The 14,822-nt window shown below is 34.2% G+C and overlaps 1 protein-coding gene across 2 annotated transcripts in view; it reads left to right on the top strand.

Moving 5' to 3' along the window:
• Window positions 1–14,822, top strand: part of LOC107045354 — a 48,940-nt gene that overhangs the window by 452 nt on the left and 33,666 nt on the right. For both annotated transcript variants that reach the window (XM_015267623.1, XM_015267631.1), the window contains exons 2-6: window positions 6,581–7,140; window positions 8,757–8,867; window positions 8,963–9,054; window positions 9,137–9,229; window positions 10,853–10,956. In XM_015267623.1, coding sequence (XP_015123109.1) covers window positions 6,581–7,140; window positions 8,757–8,867; window positions 8,963–9,054; window positions 9,137–9,229; window positions 10,853–10,956 — 960 coding nt within the window. The remainder of the gene's footprint in view (window positions 1–6,580; window positions 7,141–8,756; window positions 8,868–8,962; window positions 9,055–9,136; window positions 9,230–10,852; window positions 10,957–14,822) is intronic.

Raw genomic sequence — 14,822 nt, forward strand, 5'->3', positions numbered from 1 at the left:
TTTCTCGGTATTTTTCTTCGGTTTTCGTTGAAAAAATTGAAGAGAAAAACGTTGAAAAATTGAAAAATATAGAAAAATTCAATTTTCTTGATTTTTACTATATATTTTATCTAGCATTGCATTGAGACAATTTTCTGCAGCAATTCCTCAACAGGAAATCATCAATTTTTTTTACTCTTTTTCCTTCGTTTTTCATTTTTAAAAATTGAAGAAAAAAAATGTTGAAAAATTGAAAAATATAGAAAAATTAAATTTTCTTGATTTTTGCTGTAAATTTTATCTATTGTTGTATTGAGACAATTTTCTGTAGCAATTCCTCAACAAGGAATTACCATTTTTTTTGCTCTTTTTTACTTCGTTTTTCATTAAAAAAAATAAACTAAAAAACGTAGAAAAATTGAAAAATGTAGAAAAATTAAATGCTCTTGATTTTTGCTATAAATTTTATCTATTATTGCATTGAGACAATTTTCCGTAGCAATTCCTCAACAGAGAATTACCATTTTTTTGCTCTTTTTTACTTCGTTGTTCACTTAAAAAAATAAACAAAAAACGTGGAAACATTGAAAAATGTAGGAAAATTAAATTCTTTTGATTTTTGCTATACATTTCATCTATTATTGCATTGAGACACTTTTCTGTAGCAATTCCCCAACAGAGAATTACCATTTTTTTGCTCTTTTTTACTTCGTTTTTCATAAAAAAAAATAAACAAAAAAACGTGGAAAAATTGAAAAATGTAGAAAATAGTATATTTCGTAACGAGCTAAAAAACATTTTTTCACGAGTTACGAACAATATTTTTCATCACAATGTGGGGGATATTGGACNGATATAATCCCACGAGCTAAAAAACATTTTTTCACGAGTTACGAACAATATTTTTCATCACAATGTGGGGGATATTGGACTTTTAGGCACGCGGTGCGTGCCGAAAAGTTCACTATTCGTCACAGCGTGATGAAAATTAAATTTTCTTGATTCTTGCTAAACATTTTATTCAGTTTAGTTTTTTTAGCACTTTTTTCTTACATTTTCATTATAAAAATCAAACAAAAAAACCGTAGAAAAATTGAACCGATGAATTTCCATAGAAAATATCTGAATAGAATAAGTTGTACAGAAAAATTAAATTCTCTTGGTTTTTTCTGTACATTTTATCTATTATTGCATTTCAATGTTTTTTGTGGACTATTCTGATGTTCTCTAATTTTTTTATTGAGTTACTGCAGGATTTTTCCACTAGTTTCTTTGGTTTTATTCTGAGAGAAGTATTTGAGATTCCGGGGGATGGGATGGGTTTGGAAAATTATGTTCTTGGGATTGTGTTGTGAGAAAGGGAATAAATTTCACGAGTAAATGTAGTGAAACTGAAGTTCACCGGGGTGAGCAATTTTAATTGTGATTCGTTGAGATGATAAATTAAGAGTAATAACTCTGGGTATAATGTATTTTCTACAAAAAAATCAGTGGAATTTCATCTTTCTACAAAATTTTTTATAGCAATTCCTCAACAGGATGTTTTCAAGTTCACCTGAGGATTTTTTTCAAGAATTTTTATTTTTATTTTTTTGTTTTGTTTTTGTGATTTTATTCTGATAGGGCCTTTTAAAATGGATTTTTGAAGATCATATTCTTGGGATTTTATAAGGGAAAATAGAACATCGGTAATTAATGCAGATTCTGCTGAATAAATATTGAGATTTAGGTCGATGGAATGGGGTAAAATTATGTTGTTGGGATTTTATTGTGAGAAAGAGAATAAATTTCACGGGTGAACGTAATGAAACTGATGTTCATCGGAGTGAGGAATTTTTATTCTGATTCGTTGAGATGATGAATTAATAGTAATAATTTTGAATATAAATGTTTTTTCCGGAGTATTTTAACGTCTTCTAATTTTTTTTGAGACACTTTAGGATTTTTTCCACTAGTTTTTGTGGTTTTATTCTGATAGAGATTTTTGAAATATATATTTTTTGGATTTCTGTAGGAAAAATAGAATATCTATAATTAGTGCAGATTCTGGCGAACAAATATTGAGATTTAAAGGGATTTAATGAATTTAAGAAAATTATGTTGTTGGAATTTTTTTGTGGGAAAGAGAATAAATTTCACGGGTGAACGTAATAAAACTGATGTTCATCGGAGTGAGGAATTTTTATTCGGATTCATTGAGATGATGAATTAATAGTAATAATTTTGCGTATAAATGTTTTTTGCGAAGTAAAATATTGTTCAATGTCTTCCGATTTTTTATTGAGTCACTTCAGGATTTTTTCCACTAGTTTTTGTAGTTTTATTCTGATCACAATATTTGATATTTACGGGATGAAATGGGATTTTGGGAATTATATTCTTCTGGTTTTGTTATGAAAGAGAATAAATTTCACGGGTGAATGTAATGAAACTGAAGTTCATCGGGGGTGAGGAGTTTTAATTGCGATTCGTTGAGATGCGAAAATACTACTAATAATTCTGTGTAAATGCTCTTTGCGGTCTCTTTCAACGTAATGAGGTCATTTTATTTTTATGAAATATTTTTCATTGAGTCACTTGAGGATCTTTTCAACTTGTTTTTATTGTTTCATTTTGATAGCAGTATATTCGGCTAATTAATGAGCAAATTAACTTGAAATCAAACGGAAAGTGCGACTTGAGAAAAGTTTTACGGACAGAATGTCCGGGAATATTTAACGCTGTCAACAGTTCACGATTGATGTTGGCTCAATCGATTCTCAATCGCGTTACATTCAGCTACTTCTCCGGCAGAATATCTCATCTGGAGAATCAGGAGGGAATTCTTTAAATATTCATCACGAACCAATTTAGACGGAATTCCCAAAGATTTTGTTGGAGAAAGCTCAGATAATTTTTTATAAGTCCATAAAATCGTCAATTTTAAATAGATGGGATGGAAATCTTGGAGATTATTGTCTTCAATTCTCCATGGAATCAAAATTCAATTCACTTCAATGCAATTTTGTATTCCTGAAAGGAAAAGGTTTTTTTACTCATTTTCGAGCTCATTTTGTTCGGTGAAATATTTATTATTGAGTCACTCGACGTTTTTTCTTTTTATTTCGTTGTTTTATTAACAAACTAACCTCCAGTTCATTCAAATCAGATAGAAAGTGTGACTGAAGAAATGTTTATAGACAGAATCTCCGGGAATAATTAACAATGGCAATAATTCACGATTAATGTTGACTCAATCGATTCTCAATTGCGTTACATTCAACTACTTCTCCGGCAGAATATCTCATCTGGAGATTCAGGACGGAATTCTTTAAATATTCATCAAGAACTAATTTAGACGGAATACCCAGAGATTTTGATGGAGAAAGCTCAGACAATTTTTTTAGAAGTTCCTAAAATTATCAATTTTAAATTGATAGGATGAAAATCCTGGAGATTATTGTCTTCAATTCTCCATGGAATTAAAATTCAATTCAATGCAATTTTCTATTCCTGGAAGAGAAACGTCTTTTTACTCATTTTCGGGCTCATTTTGTTCGTTGAAATATTTATTATTGAGTCACTTGCCAATTTTTCCTTTTTATTTCGTTGTTTTACTTTCATAATTGTATTTTACATGACAAAATAAATGAGCAAATTGACCTCAAGTTCATTTAAATCAGGTGGAAAGTATGACTGAAGAAATGTTTATAGACAATCTCCGGGAATAATTAACACTGTCAGCAATTCACGATTGATGTTGGTTCAATCGATTATTCTCACTCGCGTTACATTCAACTACTGCTCTGACATAACATTTCACCTTAAGGGTGCCAAGTGAATTTGAAAAAAGATTCAAAAAAAATTTTTTCTTTCCCTCCATCATTGGAGAAATATGTATTCATCCATCCGACGAAATTTCAAACCCGCAACCGGAACTAGACATCGAGAAAATAAATGCGGAAAATCCTCTATTTCGCGTGACGAACCTCGAGAAAGCATGGGATCAAATGGGTACGGCGGGTTGAAATATCTCTCTTATTCACCCCGGTACCCCATTGTTTTTTGTCGCCATCACATTGAACACATCATTCCCTATATCTTCAAATTTTTTACAATTTTTCTTGAGTTCCTAGGGGGTTGAAACGTTCAATTTAATCAAAACTCCATAAGAGGCCGTGTATAAGACTGATTTTGTTTATTTAATTTCTCGATATCCATAAGTTCTAAAATTTTAAAAGTGTCACCGATGTTCACCATCTGTCTAACACTATTAATTAAAAAAATTATAACTTTGTTGGTGAATGTCAATTTTCAAGGTCATCGCCAAATTCACTTGGCACCCTTAAATTTCAAGGGGGAATGTTCGAATTGTCCACTAACATCTGATTCGCGTGAAATTTCAAAAGATTTTTCGCTTGACAATTCATCCAATTTCCTTAAAATCCATGACAATTTCAAATTTAACTTGACGTGATGCAAATTCTTCAGTTTTTAATGAAGAAAATTGAATTAAATGTGAATTTCATTTACACTGGAACAGAAAAATCTTTTTACTCATTTTTGGGCGCATTATACTCGTTGAAATATTTATTATTGAGTCACTCGCTAATGTTTCCTTTTTATTCCGTTGTTTTATTTTCATAATTGTATTTCACATGACAAAATTAATGAGCAAATTGACCTCAAGTTCATTTAAATCAAGTGGAAAGTATGACTGAAGAAATGTTTATAGACAGAATCTCCAGGAATAATTAACACTGTCAGCAATTCACGATTGATGTTGGTTCAATCGATTATTCTCACTCGGGTTACATTCAACTACTGTTCTGACAGAACATTTCACCTTAAATTTCAAGGGGGAATGCTCGAATTGTCCATTAACAACTGATTCGCATGAAATTTCAAGAGATTTTTCGCTTGACAATTCATCCAATTTCCTTAAAACCCATAAAAATTAAAAATTTAACTTGACGTGATGCAAATTCTTCAGTTTTTAATGAAGAACGAATTGAATTAATTCCACAATGAATTCCAAAACTCGGGATATCATGGAGGCTTCTACATTCGTTGAATACGAAGAAAACTCAATTTCCTCGAATGTTGAATATAAATCAGAACTTCGCGGATAACTCGATCTGAAATCCAATCCAAAGTTCACAGCATAGCAAATTGGCATGTGACTGTCAATTGAATTTCAGGAAATTTCCACCGGTGAGACCTTGATGCATCCCAGCCGAGTAGTGTGTGATATTTGTTGCATTAATTAGCTCGAAGAAATGTTCTAATCCCGTTTGAATATAGATGAATCATTATTTCTATTCAAAAATTAGATTCCAATTTAAGTAGCAACTATTTTATTAACAAAATAATCTTTTCATCAAGCTGTGACGAAAAGTGAACTTTTCGGCACGCCCCGCGTGCCTAAAAGTCCAATTTCCGCCACATTGTGATGAAAAATATTGTTCGTAACTCGTGAAAAAATGTTTTTTAGCTCGTGGGATTATATTAACTCGCCTTCGGCTCGTGATATAAACCTCCCACTCGCCAAAAAACACTTTTTTGCACTCGTTACGAAATATACTATTTGGTAGAACTTTCTCTATTAAAATATTTTCTATAGAAATTATTTGATATGAATTTTCCCGGTTTTTTCCCTCTTTTTTCCTTTTTTTCATTAAAAAAATTGAAGAAAAAAAATAAAAAAATTGAGTCGAGCAATTTCTATAGAAAATATTTCAATAGAATGGGTTGTATAGAAAAATCAAATTCTATTAGTTTTTGGCTGATTCTATTGGAGAATTCCGCAGTTTTATTGTGCGTTTTTTAAAAATGTACAATAGAAATAATTTCATAGAAAAAAATTCGTAGATTTTCATCTTTTTGTGCAATTTTTCCCATTGAGATAATTTTCTACAGCAATTCTTCAGAATTAATTTTTTAAGTTTTTAAAACTCTCTTTTTCTTCTTTTTTCTTTAAAAAAAACCAATCAAAGAAAACTTTAAAAAATTGAGCCGAGGAATTTCTGTAAAAAATATTTTAATAGAATGAGTTGAATAGAAAAATCAAATTCTATTGATTTTTCTATACAATTTTTCCAATTAAGACAATTTTCTATAACAATTCCTCAACATGAATATCCCGAGTTTTATTCACTATCTTTTTCTTGTTTTTTCATTAAAAAAATCAAACAAAAAACGTAGAAAAATTGAACCGCGAGACTTCAAAGAAAATATTGCACTAAAATAAGTTACACAAAAAATCGAATTCAATTAATTTATTTTATACATCTCTTCATTAGAATAATTCAAAAACTAACAGAAAATTCGATAGAAATCCAACAGAATTGTCTTACGAATTCATTAAGTTTTTCAATGAAATTTTTTCGTGCAGGTTCACACATAAAAAAGCTCAATAGAAAACCTAGCGAATTCAAAAAAAATTCCTATAGAATTCCAATAAAATTTTCTAGCAAATTCGCTATCCTTTCTATTGAATTTCTTCACACGCGTTTCCCCGAAATTTCACCGCCTCCGAACAAAACGCGCTAACGACCAATGAACGCCCCCCAAATATCCCCGAAAACCGGCTACACCCATCCGATTCTCATTAACGTTCCAGGCAAACACTAGAATGACCAGTCCCTGGATCAATTACCCCATCTTGATAGTAACTTTCTCAGTTCTGGCGAGTCCGACGGACGTTGAATTCTGCGGTGGTCATTTAATGTCGCCAAGGGGAATAATTCAAACGCCAAACTTTCCTGGACCATTTTCCGTGCCCATTAAGTGTCGCTGGGTGATAGACGCATCGGACATACCATTTGGCAACAGTTCCATTGTTATTTATCTCACTCAGTTGTACGTTTACAAGGGTTTAAAATTCACCGAGTACGCTTATTACGAGTCTGACAGCACAAATTTTGGTGCAACCCTCATTAAAAAAGTCACAGAGAGCAATGTTTTTGAATATCGCTGGTTCAAAACATACAGGCCATTTCTCGTTATTGACTTTAAACTGGACCGACTCGAGGGAAATCACGTACGAGTACTTCATGATCTTCTCGATGTTTATGGCTTCAATGTCACGTACGAAGTGACGGAGGCAGATGCCAACCCAAATTCTTGCACGGTTAGGGACTGCTCTTTTGCGGGAAATTGCATACTCGATGGCACCTACGAGTAAGTATCTGAATTATTCAAGTTTTTGTGGTTTTGATGTCTCGCCAGGAAATTTACAGACAGGAACAAAATGCCTCCAGGTCATGCTGTATTTATATATTTTTTTATTTTCGTCTTTTATTTAGAGTGTGAACATTTGCATAGAAATTTGTATACGCTATCACTTGGCCTGTCTCAATCTCCACTGAGAGATTTGCATTTTCAGGGAATTGAATCTCAATATTGAATTGTTGAATAATTCTTGCAGTATCTTGAGAACTAGTCGGGGACTGCATTTGATGAAATAGGGTCTCAAGTTGAGATAGTGAGACAAGTATCTTTATATTCTTTTAGTAGGGGGTTACACCCCCTGCTCGCTCCGCTCACCAACCCCCATGACTCTTTTTAGACCTCAGCGACCGTTCATCTGACCCTTGTGACCCTTAGTCTGACCCTCACGATCTTATTCCGGCCCTCATAGCCCTCGTGACTATTATTTTGACCCTTGTGAACCTTTCGTTTGTGATCCTTGGTTTTTGACCTACATCTCCCTTAACCGAACCCTTGCGACCCTTATTTGAACCCTTAATCTGATCCTTATGACCCTTTTGATCCTTCGTCTGAACCTCATGACCTTTAATTTGACCACCGTGACCCTTATTCCGTCCCTCATAACCCTCGTGACTATTATTTTGACCCTTGTGAACCTTTAGTTTCTAATCCTTGGTTTTCACCCCCATATCCCTTAACCAAACCCTTGCGACCCTTATTTGAACCCTTAATCTGATCTTTATGACCCTTTATCTGAACCTTGTGACTTTTAATTTGACCCCAGCGACCCTTGTTCCGACCCTCATAACCCTCGTGAGTATTGTTTTGACCCTTGTGAACCTCAGGTTCTGACCCTTCATTTCTGATCTTTGTGATTTTTAATCTGACCCTTGTAACCCTTACTCGGATCTTTAATCTGACCCTCATTATAACCCTCGTAAGTTTCATTTTGACCCTCGTGACCTTTAGAACCCTTGCGGCCCTTATTTGAATCCTTCAACTCATCCTTGTGACCTTATGACCCTTAATCTGACCCATATGATCTATAATCTGATCCTTGTAACCCTTAATCTCACTCTTGTGACCGTTATTTGGACCTTTATTCGGACTTTTGTAACCCTTGGGGCCCTTAATCCGACCCATGTAGCCCTTATGGCCCTGAATCTGACCCTTGTAACCCTTATTTAAACCCTTGTGGTCCTTAATCTGACCCTCATCACCTTTATTCTGCCCCTCATAATCTAAAAAGCGCGTAATTTTCAAAAACTGCAATTTTTCAATTATTTCATCAATCTTTCTCCAAAAGTAAACCTCAATTTTTTTTCCAAATTTTCAAAATCATTCCTAACGGCTCAGTATCGAGATTCAAATTCAGACCCACAAATTTTAAATAATAAAATCATTGTAAAATCTCCGGAAACTTGGGGTCAAATGGGACTCAAATGAACAAAAGTAGAAAAGCATTTCACTGGAGAACACGTCTTAACACACTAATTTATACAGTGAAAAAAGGGAAAACCCATATTTTCTCAGCCAACCCTTACTCTTGGTAATAACAATATCCCGTATTTCTCAATTATCTCCAGGTCATTTAGTTGTCACTGTTTCGAGAAATTCACCGGTGAAAAATGCTCTCACGGTCCACTCTGCATAGATGATGAACGGGAGACCATGTGCAGAAATGGTGGTACCTGCAAGTATGTAATTGCTCCATTATCAACAAACTCACTGTTCCATAATCGATTGATGAGACACATGACTTATTGTTTGACGTTGGCGATGTAATGTACAGGCACATCGGGGCAGAAGCTGTGAGATGTCTCTGCACCTCGGGTTACACGGGAAACAGTTGTGAAATGCCGGTTTTAAACGATACACGGGGAGGTGAATATTTGCATTATTTTGAATATTTCCATCTATTTGCAAATTCAATAAATCCTCTCCTAAAAGCTCATTTTTCATTCAGATTGCCGGGGCTCTGCCTGCATCCAGCAATGCTCGTACTCACCCGAGGCTCGAAAACCTTGCGAATGCACAAATCGCATACCCGTGTACGACAGTAAGTTCTTTCTCATTTTTTGTACAAAAACAACTAGATGAGCTTTTTGAAAATTTTCATTTATGTAGAAAACAAGTGGATAATTGCATTTTTTTATAAATGAGAATAGTTATTATCGCTAATAAATTAGCAATTTGCTTCCAAATGGGTTCTCTCTTTTTAATTCTTATTTCACTATTCTCTTCTTCTATTTTTTCATGTCATAGTACTATCATCAATTGAAATGTCATCAAAATTTTGCGTATTATTTCGTTCTGTCAAATAATTCTACATTCAGACCCTCTCAAGACTCGAATTCGTTTTCAGTCCGGGTTTAATCGAGGTTCAATCAAGGTTTAATCAGTGTATAGCCGGGATTTAATCAGGGTTTATTCAGGATTTAGCCAGAGTTTAACTCAGGTTCTGTCAGAAGTTAGTCGGGACCATAAATCAATATGAATAATTATTCAACATAATAAACTAGTACCTGAGTTTAATAGAGATAGAGATTTTGATATAAAAAGCTCATGACGGTATTGTGTAACTTGATAAGCAATGATGCTGTTCTCACCATTTTTCAACTTGATTGAGAAGACATTGAAATATACTTTTCATGCCCTCATTTAATTACTATTACGGATGATTCTTTCAGTAATCATGAAAAACCCGATTTTCTCTTTCAAATCGCATAAACAATGTGCTGTAACTCAACAACGAATTGTGCGACCCCCATCATATTCTGATAGAATCAAGAGGGTATTGTTATCAATTTTTTGAGTGATCGTTGAAAAATCGATTTGTGGAAAAATATCAATTTTTTCGAATCTGCATGAAAAATTGAATTTTAATTTGTGTTAATGAATAAAGCTTATTAAAGTCTATATTCATGAAAAAATTAATAAAATTCGATTTATTCCTTAGAAGAAAATTTCGAAATTTGTAAAAAAAAAATCCAAAATTTCTAAAATCGCAAAAAATTGGAAACTTGAATTTGGACGATTACAAAGCTCCCATTCTCCAGCAAACATCTGATAAAGTTCATACTTCAATGATTCACTAAGCACTTTAATTTGAACAATTTTTCGCATTTTTCACATGTACCAATTTTTAGAAAAAAATTCCTAAAACCCAAAAAAATGAAAATTTTCAAAAAGCCTCATTTATATATTTTGATGCATATATTCCGCATGTATATACAAAAATTCAAGTGAATCGATTGAAAGTTGCGTCATGAAGACAATTTCGACGACTCCATCTACAAAAAAAAATCACAATCTAATGTTTTATCGTTTTTTTACCTTCAAATTGAATTATAAAATTAATTTCTCTAGTCAAACATCTTATCTGTTAAGAATGAGACAGGCCATGTACAAATTGTGCAAACACTTCACGATGAAGTGAGAATTCCCAGTCCCAAGTCGTTTTTTTCGTGTCAGGAGATGATAAAATGACTCAAAATACGGAAAACTTCGACCCGGTGAATCACGAATAAGGGGCTTTCGCATTGAAGGAATGCAGAAGTCACGCAAAAGAAAATCTCCTTTTTTAGCCCAAGAAATTATTTCCGTGATATTCACTCGTTCATTCTCCCAGTGCAATTATGCAAAAATTGGGTTTCATGAATTTTTTATACTGTGTCGACAGACCGGGCGAGATACGAATGCCGAATAAAATTAGCCAACTTCACGGCCATCCGGAATGGAGCCAACACACCGGCAGGATCTACAGAGGCATTATTGCGGAAGCAAGTGAGTAGAAAAATGATTATAGAAAATGTATTGCATACTCTTTTGCGGGTGAATGTTTTTTTATTGTATGAGGAGACATTTTGATGGGCGATCGAACACATTTTTTTATGGGTATAATAAATGGTGGATATGGGAGATGTTGACGTTTATGGACGCGGGATACATGATATTTTCAGTCTTGGGCGAGTCAATTTTTGGTTTTATTTTTACGAGCGTCGAATATAGGTGGATAGGGGCTGGATATGGGAGATTTGAGAGCTTGTCGATTTCGGATACATGAAATTTAAACCCTTATGTGTGTGAAATAGGAACGTGAGAGGTTGTGAGATTTTTAAGAGGCTTGGGGAGTGAAAAAACAGTACTAAAGTGCCGGGCAACCTTTGCGTCATGAATTCTCAGCCAAAAGGGTATGGAAAACTCTGGAAAATGGATTATAAAAATTGTTCATTTTATGGAAATTGGATGAAGCGAGTGGAGAGTGATCTGGAGAGGATAAATAATTTTTAGAAATGTTTAAAAATGCGAAGTGGGGACCGCCATCTATAAAAATAGCAAGATGGCGGCACTCACGGATGGCAACCATCTCGTATTTTCGAACATTTTTTAGAATTATTTATTCTTTTTAAATCATCTTCAACTCGTTGAAGAAAGTTCCTAGAAAATATTTTTTTTTTCAAATTATTCTTCTGTTTTTTTCAGCTTTTTTTCATGGCTCAAAGTTTCTTCAGCATTCCAGTATTTTTTTTACTTCCGAAGCATCTTAAGTTATAATAATTTACAATCATAACTTTTTTGTTTGATTTTTGAGAAAAGGAATTAATAAATTATTCACTCTAGAAAAATTTAAGAGGCTTCGGAAGTAAAAAAAAAAATACTGAAATGCTGGAAAATTTAGCGTCACGAATTCTCAGTCAAAAGGGCATTGAAAAATCGTCAAAATGGCTTTAAAAAATTGTTCATTTCATAGAAACCGGATGAAACGAGTTGAGAGTAATCTGAAGACGTTAAATAATTTTTAGAAATGTTTAAAAACGCGAGGTGGGAGCCCCGCCACCTTTAAACCCTCTCGCGGGAGAGTGAAGTGATATCCAAGCAAGATGGCGGCGTCCCCGCTGGTTTCAAGCTATCCAGATTTTTTCTTCCTAATTTAGCTGAGAATTCACGGCTCACGGTCTTTCAAAAGGGACAATTATGATTTTAATCTTCATATTCGGCTCTTTCGTGATATCCAGACATTACTTCCCGCACTCTGTCTTAAAATTTTTTTATCACTCGAGTAGACGTACACTTTCATGCCCGATCGAACGCACAACGTTTTACCACATTTTTTCCTGAAATTTTCTCGCTACAATAGAACCAGCCATTCGCTATTTCAGAAGTACCGAGCACTCTCATCCAAACACACATTTTTTTTACACTCCCTCGTGAAAAAATGATAGCAAGCGGTTTTCCTCCCCTTTCTTGGATTAAATCTTAAACGGAAATGAGTTGTATTCCTCCTCGCTATTTCCATTACCTCCCATATCTCTGGAGGATGCATATAGTATTCGCAGCGACAAATGCGATGCAAGTGGAGAGAACAAAAATAGTTCAGTAATAAAAGGGGATGATATTCGGAATATTTCAGAGTTGCATTTCACAGCGGTGGAATAAATAAATTTCAATGCTATTAAAACTTTCTGTCGGGAGGAAGTACAATCGGTTTACCTGAACAAAAAAGTACACTCTCCGTAATTTTTTTTGTTTACATATTTTTTTCATGGAGTCAGTACTGGCGAAATGGGGAATTAGTCCGTGTGTACGGACGAAACAAATAGGATTATTATTGCACAGAAGGGAAGGAAGTCTCATTTTTCGGGAGCAATTACTTATTTTCAGTGAATTTTATTCAATTTCAGACATTCTTCCTCGATGTTTCAGAGGAATGATGCTTTCGTCTTCTGAGTTGAGTGAAGTGTGATTTTCACCCTCATAAGGGTCAATTATATTTGAGTGAACGATTAATATACTTAAATAACCATCCCGATGGCTTGGCGCAGTGGGTAAGTTCGTTGCCTCACATGCGAAAGGTTCCGAGTTCGAATCCCGGACGGGTAGAATGGTGCGATCTAACCATCTAAAGTCTTGATCATCACCGCAGTATACCCTAACCAGGTCGAAGCGATGTAAAATAACGATAAAAAAAAAACTTAAATAATGGCTTAATATATGAGATTTTGGGCGCTATGAATATATCGAATATTTGCGATAGACTCAAGACTTCAAGGGTCAAGAGTGATTTTAACTCTCATAAGCGCCAAATATTAAAATTTTTTGAATAGATGAAATTTTATACTTTATCAGGCTGAAATAGTTAAGGAACCTAATTCTGATTTTGACCTTCATATTTGACCCTCATGAATTATGATTTTAACCCTTATGAGAGTCAAGTATTTAAAATTTCAAATAAACACATGAAACCGTGATTCTTATCAGCTTAAAATTGTTAATATTTTGAACTTGATGAAGATTAACTGTAATTTTAAACCTCATTTTTACGCTTCTAGGGGTCAAGTTGGATTTGATCCTCACGAGGGTCAAATATAAAGAACAAATAAATAAATGGACAAAACTTAGACACTTACTAACTTGAAATAAAATCCCTGACCCTCACTGTGCTAAATTATTATTTGAATCCTCACATTCGACCGTCACGAGGGTCAAATATATTTCAATTTAGGTAAAATACATGAGATTTCAGCGCTTCTGAGGGGCGAATATACAAAATTCTGAATAAATGGACAAAACGTAGATTCTTACCAACTTGAAATAAAATTCCTGGTCCTCACGGTGCCTAATAATGATTTAAACCCTTACAATTGACCCTCACGAGGTCAAATATATTTTAATTTAGATAAAATACACGAGATTTCAGCGCGTCTGAGGGGCGAATATACAAAATTCTGAATAAATGAATAAAATTTAGACTCTTACCAACTTGAAAAAAAATTCCCAGCCCTCACGGTGTCCAATTATGATTTAAACCCTCACATTGGACCCTCACGAAGGTCAAATATATTCGAATCCTAGATAAAATACAGATTTCAATGCTTCTGAAGGACCGAATATCCGTATGAACGAAAATTCTGAATGAATGGAAAAAACCAAATTGAAATAAAAATCCTGAAAATTGAAATAAAAATTTTTTTCGCAAAAAAAAATACTCGCGTAACAAAATGATCACCGCCTCTTATTCTCAACAACGTGAACCTAATTGCGGGAAAACAAGACGTTACGTAATATTGGGATCTCTATGAACTTGACCGTATCCTTCATTATGTCATCGATCTGGCGTTTGTAGGCGTCACTCAACCGCACTTCTGTGTCAATGACCTTGCCCCCCGATCCCACAATGAACGTTTGCGGGCCAATGTTTGCCAACCGATAATTGCCACGAAATCAATTTCATGAATAACCCAGTTACATCAATTTAGAAATGCTAACAGCTGAGACTTGGTTAACGTGATCTCAGTCGCGTGGCAATCAAGTCCAGGTTGATCTAGCTTCGGAGATAGCCCGGTCACTGCTGAAAGCGCCAATACGTGACGCGATAGTTTCTCAACTCCTGGGAAGTTTTTTCATTGAGTGGTGAATTATCACTGATGTTGAGTAATGAAAGTCGATGAGTCAGTTCACTTCGGAAGAGGCCACGTACGAAAAAATTCCATGGAAAAAACTAGCGAATTCGATAAGAGATTCTAGCAAACTTCTATAGAAAATTCTATTAGTTTTTGCGGGCGAATGAATTTTCTTATAAGAGATCAATCAAACCTCATGATTTTTTTCATGAATATAGAATTTAATGAGCTCTATTCGTTGACACCAAT

Source organism: Diachasma alloeum, unplaced genomic scaffold (genome assembly GCF_001412515.2).
Source record: "Diachasma alloeum isolate Michigan unplaced genomic scaffold, Dall2.0 Dall_scaffold_00180, whole genome shotgun sequence".
NCBI classification, from domain to species: Eukaryota; Metazoa; Arthropoda; class Insecta; order Hymenoptera; family Braconidae; genus Diachasma; species Diachasma alloeum.